The sequence below is a fragment of the Arachis hypogaea genome, chromosome 1 (assembly GCF_003086295.3).
Source record: "Arachis hypogaea cultivar Tifrunner chromosome 1, arahy.Tifrunner.gnm2.J5K5, whole genome shotgun sequence".
NCBI classification, from domain to species: domain Eukaryota; kingdom Viridiplantae; phylum Streptophyta; class Magnoliopsida; order Fabales; family Fabaceae; genus Arachis; species Arachis hypogaea.
In genome coordinates, this window is record NC_092036.1 from 104727411 (window position 1) to 104744997 (window position 17587).

At 25.7% G+C, this 17587-nt stretch overlaps 1 protein-coding gene across 1 annotated transcript; it reads left to right on the forward strand.

Moving 5' to 3' along the window:
- Nucleotides 1-2115: 2115 nt before the first annotated feature.
- Nucleotides 2116-2469, forward strand: LOC112765484 (cortical cell-delineating protein). Its single transcript, XM_025811412.1, has one exon. It carries the CDS (start codon nt 2116-2118, stop codon nt 2467-2469), a length of 354 nt encoding a protein of 117 aa, XP_025667197.1.
- Nucleotides 2470-17587: the final 15118 nt, after the last annotated feature.

A 17587-nucleotide genomic window follows, 5' to 3' on the forward strand; every position in this document is an offset into this window, starting at 1 on the left:
CTCGGTTCCATGAAAAAATCTAACCGTTGCATCTATTAAATCAACTGTTTAAAAATTCATTGGAAAAATCAAAGGCACAATCAATGACAAGACTACTACACTTTCCAATACACGTTAACTTCAAATTACGTCTGAAAATTCAAATTATTCATTATTTTAATAAAGTAAGTTGATCTAGGGGCTCCATACCTATAACTCAAATCGCCGAGTTATAACTAAAAAAATGCTCAACCTGCTTTATCAAAATATAGCCAGGCTAAGCTTGGGGGCTATGATACGGCTGTTACAAATCCGATGTCATAATTCGGCATTATATACAATAACTCGGCATTATGCACCATAACTCAGCACTTTACGTTATAACTCGGCGTTATACGTTACAATCAGACATTATCACTTGTTAAAACCTATTAATTGCTCTTCAATTCAGATGATCAATAGAAACGTAACCGACCTATTTTATCTCACCTATAAAGGTATGTTTTATCTTCAAACGGGACATTGAATTCTCAATACTGACTTAATCTTTGGAGTGCCTTTACAGGTACACTCCCCACTTGTTCCTTGCTCACGCTCTGCGCAATTGGACATCTCCTTGGAGAAAAGCTCAGACTTCCACAAAAACTCAAAGGTCGGCACCGAAGATAACAACTCGGCGTCGACTCCCAGGGACCGAGCTCTCCCTTCAGGTATCCATACAAGAACACCTATCATATACGGACACGGATTCGAATATAGTACTTAACATGATATGAGATATATAAATATGAATTTAAAAATTTTATAAGATACATATATATATATATAATATAAATTTTTTTTAGATAAATTACAATAATATTTTAATATTTTATTAATATTAAAATATAAAATAATTTTTTTAATTATTTTAATAAATAATAATATATATTATTTCTAAATTCATTTCAAGAATACATGTTAAGAATAAGGTTGTACATGCTGATACGTAATGGTATTTAGGTGTATTTAAGTGTGTCCAGAAAAGATTTTTTTATTATTAATTTAATTAAGACACAATTGGACACAGCAGACACGCGTATCGGACGAATATTAATAAGGCTGCGTTTGTTTATAAAGACAGGATACTAAGACAAAGACACAAAATCGTATTTGATAGATGAGACATTGATAGAAATATTGTGTCCAAAGACACTAAATTAGTATATTTTGTGTCCATCCTGATAGGAAGGACACAGAACACAGAACACTAACAATGCAAGGAAATCGACTTATTTTTTATTTTTTTTATTATTCTTGTTCATTTTTTATAATTATATTTTTTATTATTATATTTTTTTTAAATTTTTTAAATTAAAAAAATAAGAATAAATTTTATTTTCATAATTTGTTCTAATTTATTATAAAAAAATACAATAACATAAAATTTTATGTCTTTATTTTTCTTTTATATCTTATTTTTAATGTCGTGTGTCTTGTTTTGTTCTTAAATAAAATACCATCTTATCTAAAATATATTCAACACGTAAATACGACAATGTAGCAAAGTATCCGCGCATTAACTATCCGTTACTCGAATTTAATTTTATTGATTTAATGCATACTAATGATCTAAATAAAATGAATTAAAAGATGAAAGAGAAACTTTTACAATAATAAATTAAAGAGGGGAGAGAAAAGGAAGATTGCATTATTCTAATCTATTAATCGAATCTAATTAATTTCATTGATATAAAATATATAATTTTAAATCTAAGGTAGATAAACTAAATGATGAAAGAGAAACTCAAATTATAGATGTGAGAGAAAATCAACATTATTGCATTTTCGATTAAAAAAAATTTAATACCCCACTAAGAAATAATAAACTTCACAAATTCTTCTCTTAATACAATTATATTACATATACATTAAAATTAATTATTAAAATAAATTATAAATATAAAATATATATTTAAATATAAATACATATTAAAAATAAATTAAATCATATATATTTATACATAATATATTAATAACTAATTTTAATATCTGATTTTAATATAAATATAATATTTTTTTATATAAATAAGCCCTCAATTCTCACCTCCAAACCACACTAATACATTACGTATTCTCTATTCAAACTAAATTGAAATGGCTTCCAACAAGAATGTTACACCCGCGTCCTTCTTCTTCCTCCTCCTTCTATTCGCCACGGCAAATTCTACCACCGTGGTGCCCTCATGGCATTCGGGGAGCCGTCAATGTCCTATTGATACCCTAAAGTTAGCAGTGTGCGCCCAAGTGTTGATCATAGGTGCAGGGTCTCCACCACAGCAGCCATGCTGTAGCCTTATTGCAGGCCTGGTTGATCTTGAAGCCGCTCTATGTCTTTGCACTGCCCTTAAAGCCAACATTCTCGGCATCCACCTCAACATTCCACTCTCCTTAAGCATCATTCTTAACAACTGTAGGAGGGACACCTCTTTCAAGTGCCCTGATAATTAAATTTACATGCATGCATGCACTACTAATACGCCGATCTATCAAGTGTCAATAAGTGATCGTCATCATCGCCTGCATCTCTTTTTCTTTTGTCGCTTTTCTTTTATTGCATGTTTAACAATATGGATGATATTAGGCATTAGCTTCCTGCTTATTTGTCATTTTCGTATGTTGGAAGGACTAAGACGACTCTTTGTTGCATTATGTACTGAGCAATGATCTGCAGTGGTATAATAATTAATAAATTAAAGCAAGTTTTGTTCTTCATTTTTTTTTTTTTTTTGAGAGAGAGAAAAACAAAAAAAAGATGTAAGATGATGCAAAAAAAAGACACAAAAAAAATAGAGAGAAAAAAAAAAGGACACAAACAAGAACGAAAAGACGACGTAGATAAAGATCAGATTAAAAAAGATGTGCGTGTACATAAACGTAATTTGGTTAGACATAATTTAAAAATAATATTTGACTGCCTAATATTTCTGTTCTATATATATATATATGTATGTAACATTTTTTTGTGTGACTATATCTATATAACATTTAAACCAATTTGAGTTGATCGAGTGATCTCCTCACTCGTCAGCTTAAACAAGTGTCAGGAGTTCAAATTTTACCTTGTGCATACAACAATCTATTGGTAAACAGCATATCTTTAAATAGAACTCTAATCCAAACTCTAATCTGCGACGAATTAATTGTTGACCAATTGATCTGTCGGACTTGAGATACAGGAGACAACCAAAAAAATATGAGTAACATTTATACATACGTTTATTACATCTATAATTATTTATTTATTTATTTCAATAATAATTATGTAATACAAAATAAAAATTTAAATGTATTAAAAAAAAGTCAAAACAAGTAAATGATGACCTTTTATGGTTTCTAAACTATGATCCAACATTTTAAACGAAATACGAATACCTGTGATTATAAAAATTTTAATTTTTATAGGTATAAAAATATAATTTTTAAAATGATAAAATGGTATTAAAAATTAATTTTTTGACTAATTTAAAAAATAAAATTTGATATATGTTTTTTAATTTAAATTTTATCTATATTTTAAAATTTAAACTAATAACTTGTTATTCTAAAGGTTTTTTCAATTAATATGCGAGATAGTCGATTTTAATAAGCGGTTGTAACTCAAGTGTCATCATTTAAAATTGTCTGTTCAAATACGTAATTTAAATTTGTCCATTTAAATCGTAGCGATCAAATCATAATTTAAAATGGGGATCACATTATATTCTAAAAACCATCTCATTTAAATTAGTACTAAAAAAATTAAAACATTAAAAATTTAAAAATTTTGAAAAATAAAATTTAAATGATATATAATTTAAATTTAAAAATTTTAATATAATTTAAAGGATATAATTTGAACATTTTAAATAATAGAATATATGAAAAATTTTATAAAATTTGTTATATTAAAATGGTGGGTTTAAATTGCTTTACTTCAATTAAAACCGTTCGTTAATCGAAATGTTTACATTTATAGAATAACAATGTGAAAAAATTATATATTAGGTTAAATTTTTAAATATAGATGAGATATAAATTAATTAAGATAGAATTATAAGTTATATTTTTAATACCATTTTATCATTTTAAAAATTATATATATATATTATATATATATATATATATATATATATTTTACTAAAGATAGGAGACTCGAATTCGCAACCTCTTAATTGAGTATGGGGAGACTATGTCATTTGAGTTATAACTCATTAGCTTAAAAATTATATTTTTATACATATAAAAATTAAATTTTTTATAATTACATGTTTACAGTATATTTTGTACGTATTCCGTTTACACTGTAAACAAAATATACACATTTCATGATATTCACTATATTTCATTTATACTGTAAACGAAATGCACTATATTTCATTTACAGTATAAACGAAATACATGCAAAATTAATTCTTTTACACTGTAAACGAAATATACTTAAAAATGAATTTCTTAAAAACACGGAAAATAATGAAAATTGGTAAATAATATAATTATTTAATTTATATAAATAAAAAATCCAACTTTTATAATTCAAAAAAATAAATAAATAAATTTAAAAATCTCGTTACACATTCAAATAATTTTATATTTAAATTTATCCAAATTATTCTCCTTCTCTGATTTCTTCATACTTTTTTTGTAATTATTATCGTCACCACCATCGTACCACTGCATTTATTTTTTTCTCCTCCTTCTTCTTCTCCTCCTCTTATTTTCTTTGTATTTGAATTTTTTTAATTTCTTCCTTCCTTTTTTTTTCCTCCTCCATTATTATTATTGTCATTACCAACAACACTAACATTTTACTAATATCTTTATTGATTCTGATTCTCTGTAATGATCGAATAAACTGAACATATTATCAAAACGAAATCATTGTATAATAAGAAATAAACGGAAAATAATCCATTATATAAATTCGAATTTAGAAACATCTGCATTTCGAATTAACCAAAAATATTATTAAAATGAAACCATTGTATAATACCAAATGAATAGAAAATTGTCCATTATATAAATTCGAATTTAGAAATACTTGCGTCTATAATAAATCTAAAATTAGCTCAAAACAAAATCATTGTATAATACCAAATGAATAAAAAATTGTCCAATATAAATTCGAATTCGATGATAACGATAATGAAGATACGTATTAGAAGAAGACAATGATAATAACATAATAATTATGATGATGATGATAATGATGATGATGGAGAAAAAGAATAAAAAAAGAGGAAACGAAATTTTAATAAAAAGAGAAAAAAGAAGAAGAAGTGTTATTAGTGACGATAGTAATAAAATTAAAAAATAATAATAAAAAAAAGATCTAGCATCCAAAATGAAAAAAAGAAATAGCATCCGAGACGAAAAAGAAAAAAATACAACAAAAAAACAAAAAAAAACGTAATTCAAATCACTTAAATAAATTTAGATATAAAATTATTTAAATAGCAAGTACTCATAAAATTTTTCACAGCATGTTGTAATTTTTGGATTGCTTAGAGTCCCAAATCCAAAATCTGAAATTCAACCGTACAGCTCGCGCAAGTGGTATGCCTAAAGGAAAAGTTTGGTAACCAGACTTAAAGAACTAAAATCAGCCAAAACTTTCTATTTTTAACTTTATTTAATTAGATGAACTAAATTTAATTAGCATTCTTTCACGTGCCTATTATTTTTATTGCAATATTTATATGGGTCCATCTAGTGTACAGATGTGTTTTGGTACAAATTTATAGATTTTTATTTTTTATTGATTTAAAAGTGTATCACTAAAAGTGTTGCTTAAAGAAAAAGTGTTACCCTTAATCGTTAACTTGGCTCTGATACCAATTTTTACCAATTTTTAAAATTAACTCTTCATATTTTACTTCGAATAAGTTTATAATTTGTATAGATTTGGTTGGTGGTACTTTATAATTTGTAATTTCATAATCAAGAGTATTGAGCATTTCTATTATTACTAATTCTGTTTTCATTTTTATAGTTTTTCAATCTTGTTTTAATTTATAATGTTCTTTTTTGCATTGATTATTGTATATAAAATCTTTTATCTATTTGTCTTTTTCTTTAATATAATTTTTCAAATCCTCCAAAACTTCTTTTATTTCTACACTTTCTGTTGTTTCTAAATGTCTTTTTAATTTTTCAACTTCATTCTCCATTTTTTCTTTCAACAGTTTTAATTCTTTTAAGTCATAATATGGTGTTTCAGGCATTTATAAATTTTTTAAGTTTAGGTCCAACTTGTTTATATTTGTTCTTATTTCTATCCTTTTTATTATAAGGTCATTAATTTCGAACTGAAGATTATTTAATTCCCTTTTATACTCCTTTATTTTACTTTTTAATTTTTTCGCCCTTTTTCTTTTTATTTTGTTTTCTGGTCTTTCAATCTTTGTATACTTCATTATTTATCTTAGAATTTCTGCAAATTCTATCATCGATTCATCACTACTTTCTAGAGATTCTATTAATTTTTCTAACTCTTTAACTTCTCCTTTCAATTTGTCATAGATTATTTTTAGAGCTTCAAATGCTCTTTGATTTATTTCAGAAAACTGTAAATAATTCAACCGATTTTCTCTTTCAAAGAGCTCTTGTTTCTTGTCTTGATAGGTTACATATATTTTCTCTTTATTTATTGTCATAACTTAGTGTTTAGGGCTTTTTTGTTAATTCTTTTATTTCAGAATTTTCTTCTTTAATCTTTAACTTAGATAAACTTAAAGGGCTATTAATTTTGGATTCTCTTATTTGAAAATTTGATGAAACTAATTTTCCTGATGGTTCTTTTAGTAAAAGAACTGGGTTTTCAATAGCTTTATATTTTGGTATTTCTGTTTTTACAATTTTCTGAAATAATTCATCGACATAAATTCTTTCTCTGTTTTTAAATATTATACTATGATGGCTATTTGTTAAAGCATAATTTATTGCATATGTAATTGAAAATGGTTCATCGTCTTGTTCCATTAGATTCTTTCTGTGAAATTTATAAGCCAAACTTATAGATCTTCCAAGATTTTCAGTTGATAAAGGTATAGCATATCCAAGATGGGCATTGAATTTAACATTTACGTTTGCCAAGTTTCCATGAACAATTCCAATTATTTGATCTATTGGGTCATCAGTAATTCTTTTGTCACAGATTGCTAAGCTTATTGGTGAATTAATTCCTTTCATATATGTAGATTTGATTAAGACTTGTATAGTACTAATATGAATCCATCCAATTTTAGATTTTTTTGTTGATCCTTAATTTTCTCAATCTGTTTACTCAATTCTTCATCATTTATCAAAGCTATTTCAAATTCTCCATTAGCAGATTTTATCTTTATAGGGGCTTCAAGTTGAATTTTTCCATAGTATATTATATTTTTTCTATTAAAAACTTCTTTTAAAAGATTTTGTTTATTAAAATTTTCATTTGATTTGAGATTTAATTCTGTCTTTAGAACAACCTGTTTTTCATTATTTAATAAGGCAGATAATCTATAATAATCAGATTCTTTCATTAATTCTAAACTTTCTAAATAATTCATGACTATGAGATTAAGATAAAGGCGTACCTTTCTGGAGAAAAACTTCCTTTATTTAGAATATTTTACGTAAGATGTTTTTATCTCCAGAGGGGAGATTGTAGATACTAACTCCAGAGGGGAGTTTAGAATTGGTTTTTCCTAAGGGAATTCTCCTTCAAACTATAGAATCGCCTCAGCCGCTTCCTCCTTGCTCTCCTAGCATATGAGTACTCTTAGCCTTCTGCTTTCTATTGTTTGATGCCTTTTACAATTGCCTAAGCAACCTATTTATAATGGTTGGGTTTGATGGACAATTCCCATCCTTACCCTTCTTATGACGTCATTGCTTACGTCATTGTTTATTATCTTGCACCAGCTACATTGTTGGTGCTCTATGACCTAAGCGCTTACGTCACTATGCAATAATGTTGAGAGATGCTTCAGATGTGCTGTCTTCTCCTTTCATCATGTGACCTTCAGATGCGTTGTCTTCTTCCTTTATTATGTGGGTTGATTCCGTTTCATTATTGCTTTCTTCAGATAACTCTGAGACACATAGCTGGCACTTGTGGTCTTCTCTGTCTTTTATCAAATAGCAGAGATTCCTCTTTATCCCTTCGGGGAGCTTTTCTAAGAGTCCAGATAAGTTGTAGAATGCTGATTCAAATTCCACTAAGAGTCTCATCTCTCTTTCTTCAATTTCATTCCTTTTACTGGACACAAGCAAAGTATTTCTGCTTTTATAATTGATTCTTGTGTGAGATTCCCTTGTTATCTTTTGCGTTCTTTCGAAGACCCTTGCTAGTGTGCTGGCTAGTCTTCCTTCATGACTGTAGATTGTTAAATCTTGAACTTGATCAATTGGTTGAAAATTTCCTGGGAAGACGGACATGAATATTAGTTGGTGTGCTGGAACCAAGCATTCTTCTTCTTCATTAAAAATAGGTTGACTGTTCGTAAATTTTAGGGATATATCCCTTGGATTTACATTGCCAATCATATTTTTAAATCTCTTTACTGCATCAACGAATCCTGCAGGAAACTCACTAATAATTTTCAAATCATTAAAAATTAAAATTGTATCAATTAATCCATACTGAAAAAACTGATAGGTGTCAGATGGGGAAGCTTCTGGAAATATAACCAGCTTTGTTAACTGTTCTTTGGCAATAGGGTAATATCCCAAGATTGTCCTTTTTTCTTCAGTCCAATTTAGGACTATGTTAAGGGTTTCTCTGAGATTTGATCTACAGACCCTTTTCTTTTCCTTGATTTCAGCCCTTGTAGGAATGTTTCTTATTATTCCTGTTCTCTGTGTTTGAATTGGAGCTTTATCTGCTCTTTTTAGGGTTTGTTCTGGATGAAGAGCTTCATATTCCCTGAAAGATTCCTTTGCTTCTTCCAGTGTTAAAAACCCTCCTTTATGAATTATCCTTGATTGATGTGTAAATGGTGCTGCTTTTTCCCAGGCATCATATACTCCTTTCATGGGGCCATTATAAATTACATAATATTTTTTATCTTGGGTGGATTTTTTTATAATTTCAGCAATTGTTTTATTTTCTGGAATTTTTTCTTCACCTGATTTGTCCACCACGCTTAGCTGGCTGAACTCTGATGGTTTTGGATGTTGTGTTGATTTCATTGCTTCGATGGCCTTCTTGAGGGATTGGATCTGTGTCCTTATTTGCTGACAGTGCTTGCATTTTTCGAGTTCTTGTTCGTATTTCTGAATTTCTTGATCTAATGCGTTGTAGACGAACTCCATTCTATTGTTAATGTATCTGCAATAACATTTTTGTCACCCTTAATATATTCAATTTTTATTGGATATTGTAACAAAAATAATTGCCATCTTACCAATCGTCCATGATTATAATCAACTTTTAAATTATATCGTATGAAACCTGTTAGATAACTTGAATCTGTCCTTAATGTAAATTCTCTGGATAGTAAATCGATTTTCCATTTCTTAAGAGATTTAATGGCTGCTAGAGTTTCCTTTTCATGAGTGGTATATCTCTGTTCTGTTGGAGTAAAAGTTCCTGAAATATACCTGCAAAGTAATTCCTTTGAGGAATATTTAGAATCTAATGATTATTTTTCTTATTCCAAACTTTTTATAGCTTTCTTAGCTTTTAGACATCCTGACCAAGTTATGTCTGAAGCATCTGTTTCTACTATTAAGTAGTCATTTTCTTCTGGAATATAAAGTTCTGAAAGTTTTTCACATAATTCTTTAGTCATTTGAATTTGCATACTGTCTTTTTCATCCCATTTCCATTCTTTTTTAGTACTTATTTTTGGAAATAAACTTTTAGTGTATTCTGTTATGTTCTTTAAAAATTCTTGATCAGAAATATAATTTATACACCCTAAAAATCTTTGTAATTGTTTTCTATCTTCTATTTTATTAGGAAATAAATTTACCTTTTCTAGGACATTTGGCTGCAGTTTTAGCTTTCCTTGAGTGGATAGAATTAACCCAAGAAACTCTATTTCTTGTTTTGCTATTCTTGCTTTCTTTTTGCTAAGAACTAATCCTTTTTCTTTACATCTTTCTAAAACTATTAATAATTTTTGAAGATGATCTTCTTTATCCTGTTTTGTAAAAATTAGTATATCATAAATGTACACTAAAACAAATTCATTTAACTCTTTTAGATTTTCTTCCATAAATCTTTGATAAATACCTGGGGCTTGTTTTAATCCGAATGGTAATACATTCCATTCATAGAGCAACACACTTGTTGATTCTTTTGTTGGGCAAGTAAAAGCAGTTAATTTCTTTGTTTCTTCGTCTAAACGAAGTTGCCAATACCCAGATTTTGCATCAAGAGATGAAAACCAAGTTGCTCCTTTGATTTTTTCTAAAATAGAATCTTTTCTTGGAAGTTTGTGAGCATCACCAATAGTTGCTTCATTCATCTTCTTATAGTTAATAACCATTCTTTGTTTTCCCCTTTTAATTTCATTATTGTTTTTGACATAAAAGGCTGGAGCCGCATGAGGACTTTTACTTAATCTTATAATTCCTTTTTCCAAAAGATCTCTACATTCTAATGAAAATTCTTCTCTATCTCTTGCGAAATAAGGAATTTTATTTGGAACATTTATCTCTTTTGTAGGATCTTTTAATTTAATACTTACTAATTCGTTATTTGTATTTTTAATATCTAAAGGATTTTCAGCACAAATTTCATCCAAAAGTTCTTCTATCTTTATTTCAAGATTATTTTTTGGGATATTTATCTGAAAGTATATACTTAAATAACATGTCTCTAATATAGAGAATATTTTAAATTTTAAGATCTTATCTATAGTAGTAGTCGGTATTTTTATTCGTTTTGATTTTTGATTTATTGAAGAATCGTGTGGAGCTTTTAAAACTATATATGTTAATTCTTGAATGAATGGATAATATAGCTTTAAAAAGTTATTTCCTATAATAAAATCCATTCCAGAATCTAACATATATATTGATGGAACAATGAACCTATAATTTTGAATAAAAATTTCAACCATCTCTGCTTTTTGGTCAATTTTATGTATTGATTTGTCAGCTATTCTAACTCTTAATGGTTTCTTTAATTTTTTCCAATCAAGTTTTATATTTGAACTAGCAAAGCATTGTGTTGCTCCAGAATCTATGAAAGCATTTATAAACTTTTCTGTTATTTTTATAGTAATAAATGTAGCATTATTACTCAGTCTCTGAGTCTGTTTCTGAGACATATTCAAAAATATAGTCTAAGTTGTCATCAGATTCTTCTAATGGTTCCATGAAACAAGACTTAGCAATTTCTATTTGTTTAGTAAGATCCTTTTTATCCTTCATTTGCATAGTGTCCTTCTTCTTGGCAATACCAACATTTACAATTTTCTTTTTTATTCGGGCAATAGTTATTTCTTTGTCTTTTATCTTTATTGTTATTTTCCTTTCTAAAATATCTCTTTTTTCTCCAGTTTGGATAGTATTTTCTTTTTCTAAATTGATATTTTCTTTTTCTTTGAAAATTTTTATTAAGACCATATTTTTGAGGTATCTCCTCATTATCTTGACAGCAAATTTTAATTATATTTGCAAATCTTTTTTGAGTTGCTTCTTGCATACAACGTTCTTTTATTTCCTCTCTTATTGCAGAGGTTGCTCCACCAAAATTATTTTCAATTGTTCCTCTATTTATTTCTCTTATAAATCTTCCCATTATAAATTCATTAGCAGGATATGGAAGTTTTGTTATATACATACTAAGATAATGATTTTTATCTTCTTCTTTTAATTTGTAATAATGTATTCTATATTCACATATATAAGACTCCACATTACATAAATCATATATCTGAATATTAGCTAAATGATTTTTTGCTTCTTGATATTCTTTATTATAGACTTCTTGTTTATGATCTATAATATTTTTTTCAAAAAATTCTTTATATAGAATCATCATTATATATAATATCTTATCATAAGCTGATGTTTTTGTTTCTAATTCTTCTATTATTTGGTTTTCTATTGATGTCATATAATCTCTTATAGTTCCTTTAGTATGAAACCCTATGTAATTCCAAATGTCTCTTCCAGACAATTCACTAAGTTTTGGATTAGTAAAGGCTTCTAATAAGAAGGAATTCAACCAGTTTTCGAAAATTTCTTTTTCATTCTTTTTACAGTCTAAATCGAGCATTCTATCTCCTTCCATTTCCTGGATTTTAGGGATGTATTTTGATGGTATTTTTGTATATTTTCAATCTTTATTTATAAAATCTTTTTTAAAGGCATAATTATCAAAACCTGTTTCCCATTTAAATTGAGATTGATTATCCTTAGATGTTCCAGCTTCATTTTTTACTTGTATTGGAATTGCTGGTTCTTCGTCACTTGAATAATCTAGAATGTGTTCTTCATTTTCTATGTTTTCAGAATTTACTAATTCTTCTTCTATTTGAAAACCATGTTCCATAATATTATTTTCTTGAGCCATTTTTAATTGTTTAAAAAGCATTGTAACTTCTTCTAATTTTTCTTCAATATTCATAATTTCAATGGTGGTTTTACTTTTAAGTCTGTTATGTTGATTATATTTTGAAATTTTTCTTCTTTGGGATTCTCTTTTTCCTTATTTCTTTGAAATTTTATGGATACTAATATTTCTTCAAGCATATCTACTATAGAATTTAATTGTGGGTTGAAGGTATGATAAAGATGTGGGGAATCATTTCCATGGTAACATTTTTTAGAAATTCCGTGTGAAAAATAAGTTTTTTCAGGTTTTTGAAGTCCTTCGATAAAACTTATAGTAAAATAAAGATTTTGAGAAAAATCATTTTGTATTGATTTTAAGAATTCGGTGTCATTACAATTAACATTAGTTAAAATCATTAATTTTTGATCTATTAATTTTGATAACTTAATTATTTCTTCTCTTAAATATTCTAATTTACTTTTTTCCATTAGGTGACGCTTTTTTTTGTGAAGAGTTACGGTTTAAAGTGTGACTTTAGAAAGTGTGGTGTAAGCAAATCTTTAAATCTGTACAGATTTAGATCTGTACCATATAATTTTCTTTATTGTATATAAAAACATTAATTATGTATATTAAATAGTATATTATAAATACATATCTTGTCAATTTATATTCTTATTAAATGAATATAGAAGGGCCCTTCAATATACATAATTTATATTCTTATCAATTTATATTCTTATCAATTTTTGGCCCCCTTCAATATACATAATTTATATTTATGATTTTTAATTTATATTATAATAACAAAAGTATATTATATTTTTTATTTATTATGTAACATCATATATATATATATATATATATATATATATATATATATATATAATTTTTATAATTGATATATTTTTACAGTTAATATTATGCAATTCTAAACTATATTTTATTATATATTTATTTCATATATACACTAATAAATTATGATTCATGTTTTATTTTTTTTTTTTGAAGATATTATACATTTAAATTAACGTATAATTTTTTAAAGCATTGATAATTTAAAAATTTGTTTCATATTTTTCAAAGTGAAATTATTTATATTTACATATATTTTTAAATTTTACTACAATTAGATTTGAAAAAATAATATCAAAACTTAAATTAATTTATTCAATTAACAAATTTACTCATAACATCCATCATACGTTCATACACATAACATTTATAGTTAGATAACATACACATAACATCCAAAATTTCATATTAATAACATCTATAATTTCAAATTAATAACATCCAAATTTTCATATTAATAACATCCATAATTTCATACTTATAACATCTATAATTTCATACATATAATATCCATAATTAATAAATTTTAAACTATGTGTCTTGTTATATATTTCAAATTATCTTATAATGTACACTAAAGAGTCATAATTTTAATGTTGTTTATTTACTATTTATACGTATTCTTATTTATTGATTTTAATATGACGAATTAATAATTATTTTTAAAATTTTATTTCTTAATTTTTGTTTATATTTTATTTTCTATGTTTTATTTTATAATAATCTATATGTAAAATATGAATTGTATAACAGAAATTGTTAAATTTTATAATTTAATATCCATATTTTTAAATGTATAATATTTATATTTTATATACATGATATCTATAATCAACAAATTGGTGCTAATTTATTATTATTTATTATTTTATTTTACAGATCATAAACTAACACTTTTAGATGTTTATAATTTTCAATAAATAGAAACTGATTAAATTTAAGATGTTTTTATTTTTTTAAAAAAACATGTTAAGGTGATTTGAAATTTTTTAAAAATTAAAAATATAAGAATTTGAGATTTTTATTTGGAAGAAAAAAAATTATAGAATTATAAATGCATATGGTAATAATGAGAGAAAAATTTTTGGAATTTAATTCACATTATATTTAAAACTAATTTTTAGTATAATTAAATGAGAAAAAATAATTAATTATAAAAAAATTAATTATATTAATTAAATTAGAAGAGTAATTTACATTCTTTTATAAATACAAATATTATTAATCATATATCTTTATTTATTATTTATAATATTTTGACTACGTAACATTACTTTATACCTAATTTATAAAAAAGAAATTAGGCAATAAATAGACGCAAGTCCGTAAAAAAAAAAATTGGAGAAAATATAACTACAATAAATTAAAATTAATAATTTATGGTACCTAAATATAATTATATTTCACTGGAATATCTTTAGTATATATTAGTCGTTCAAAATATGTTTTATATCTTTATCATTAATGATTCTGTAAATAGTTATATATAAAACAAGTGTTTGAAATTATTCTTAACAATCACTAATTATATAAAATAAAAATATATTTGGTTTCGATTTTTATCTTCCAAAAATTGATCAAATATTAGCTTGGCAAAAAATGTTGGGACCAATAAATTTTAACAATTTTAATAAATAATTAATCAATATAAAAATAAAATTATTTTTAATAAATAAATTTTATTAATTTATATATAAATTTTAATAAATATAAATATAAATTATGTGTTTTATAAATATTTATAAATAATTTATTAAATATAAATGTAAAGTATTTCCGGCCAAGTATTACTGTATTAATTTAAAATAATAATATTTATTAGATATACATCGGATAAGTTGGAGTAGCTGTTGTGGGAAAAAACTATACAGGTGTAGGTCCATTAGAGGCTTAAGGATGTAATGACTAATTGACTAGTAATTGGCTGTTTCTTCGGTTGCATGCCCCTTTGTTTACCATTGCTGTGTTTGATGAATGGGCGAAAGAAAATAAGACAGAAATATAAATATATAAACAGAAATAAATGTAATAATATATTTTTTTATTTATTTAATAAATAATACACAACATAATATATAAATTAAAATTATATTAAAATATTAATATTTTTTATTATTATCAAGATCATATTTTAATAATATTATATCCACTACTTTCTTAGTCACCAAAAAAAAAATATCCACTACTTCTCAATTTGTTATTTTCTTTTTAAGATTTGCGTTGTTATTACTAATATTTTTAACAATTTTAATATAGAAACAATAGAATCTAGATATAGATTATTATAAAAAAAATAAAATAAAAATAAAGAAAAAGAAAAAAGTTATGGGAGGAGGAGGAGCAAATGACAGCATATTTGTGAAAGTAAAGGAGAAAGAGGGAACCGTTGAGAGAAGGTGGATAAATTTATAGAATATACAAAATATTAAAAGTAAAAATAAATATAAAATTTGTGTCTAATATAAAAAATTGAATAATTATCTAAATCAATTTTTAAAAATGTTAAAAGTAAATATTTTAGTTTTTAAGAAAAATTAATACATATATCAATTCTTAAATTTTTACTTTGACAGATAAATTAGTCCCTAATTTATTTTTCGATAGAATAATTATTCAGATCAGTCCCCAAAGATTTTAAAAGTAGATATTTTAGTCTCTAAAAAGATTTTATATACAAATCAATCTCGAATGTTTTTCTCCATCAGACATAACAGTCTTCTATTCAAAAAAATTTATTATTATTATTATTATTATTGGCACAATAATACTATATCATGATTTTTTTGTATTTTTAGACAAAAATAATGATAAATTTATTTATTAGATTCTTATATATGTATTTCTAATATATATATATATATATTCACTCAATAATAATAATAATAATAATAATAAATTATTAGAGATTATTCTATAAAAAATTTAAAGTTGAAACTATTTGATATGTTTGTATTTAGTATAATTAAAAGATGTCCTACTTTAAAAAATATATTTGTATTAAAAGAAAATATCTTAATTTGGATTTCAAAGCATCATTATAAACTTAGCTTTGTGCATGTGGACGACGACACTAGCATATTAATACATTTTTTTAGTTAGAAACAAGTAAGGTTAATAATGATGTTTTGAAATCCAAATTAAAACATTTTCTTTTAATACAAATATTAAAGTAGGACATCTTTTTCATTAGGGTTAAGTACGATTTTGGTCCCTAACGTAAAGGCCGAAAATTTATTTCGTCCTCGGCCTTTTTTTCACTATAAAATAGTCCCGAAAATTTCAGTTTGTTTTAAAATCGTCCTTCGAACAAAAATAGCCTTCCCCCTTCTTTCTCAAAATCAACCAAATGCAGAGGCATAGAGACACAAGCAAATGCAAAAACAGAAGCAGACAGAAGCAGAATGCAGAAGTAGTGAAACAACAACAACAACTAAAAGAACAACACCAACAACAACAATGGATAATGAAATCAGAGCAATAACAAAAGCAAAACCAGAAGCAGAAGCAAAAATAAAAATAGTAGGAGAAGCAAGAGCAGAAACGGCCGAGCGGCGAGCAAGTGGCAAGTGAGGAGGAGGAGCAGAAACGACGAGCGGCGCGCAAGTGGCGGCGGCAGTGCTGAACGCAATCTCCGTCTCCCTTCCGATTTCTCTCTTCTCCCTTTTTCCTCTCTTGCTCTCTGTTTTCCCTTCCGATCTCTTTCTTCTCCCTTTCCCCCTCTTCATCCGTGTGTGTGGCGATTTCTCCTTCCGTTTTCTCTATCACAGGTGGCGGCGCTACCTTCCCCGATTCTCTTTCTCCTTCTCGTCGTTCCCTTTCTTTCTTTTTTCCTTTTTATTTCTTTTTTATTTTTATTTTATTTTATAATTTTTTAGTTAGGGATAATTTGGTAATAAAAATAAAACATTTGGTAAAAAGGACAATTTTAAAATAAACTGAAACTTTCAGGACTATTTTGTAGCGAAAAAATATCGAAGACAAAATAAAATTTCAACCTCTACACTAGGGATCAAAATCATACTTAACCCTTTTTATTATATTAAATACAAACATATTAAATAATTTCAACTTTAAATTTTTTCAGAATAATTTCTAATAATTTATTATTATTATTATTATTATTATTATTATTATTATTATTGAGTGACTATGTATGTGTGTGTATATATATACTTTTTATATTACATAAGAACCTAATGAATAAATTTATTATTATTTTTGTTCAAAAAATACAAAAAA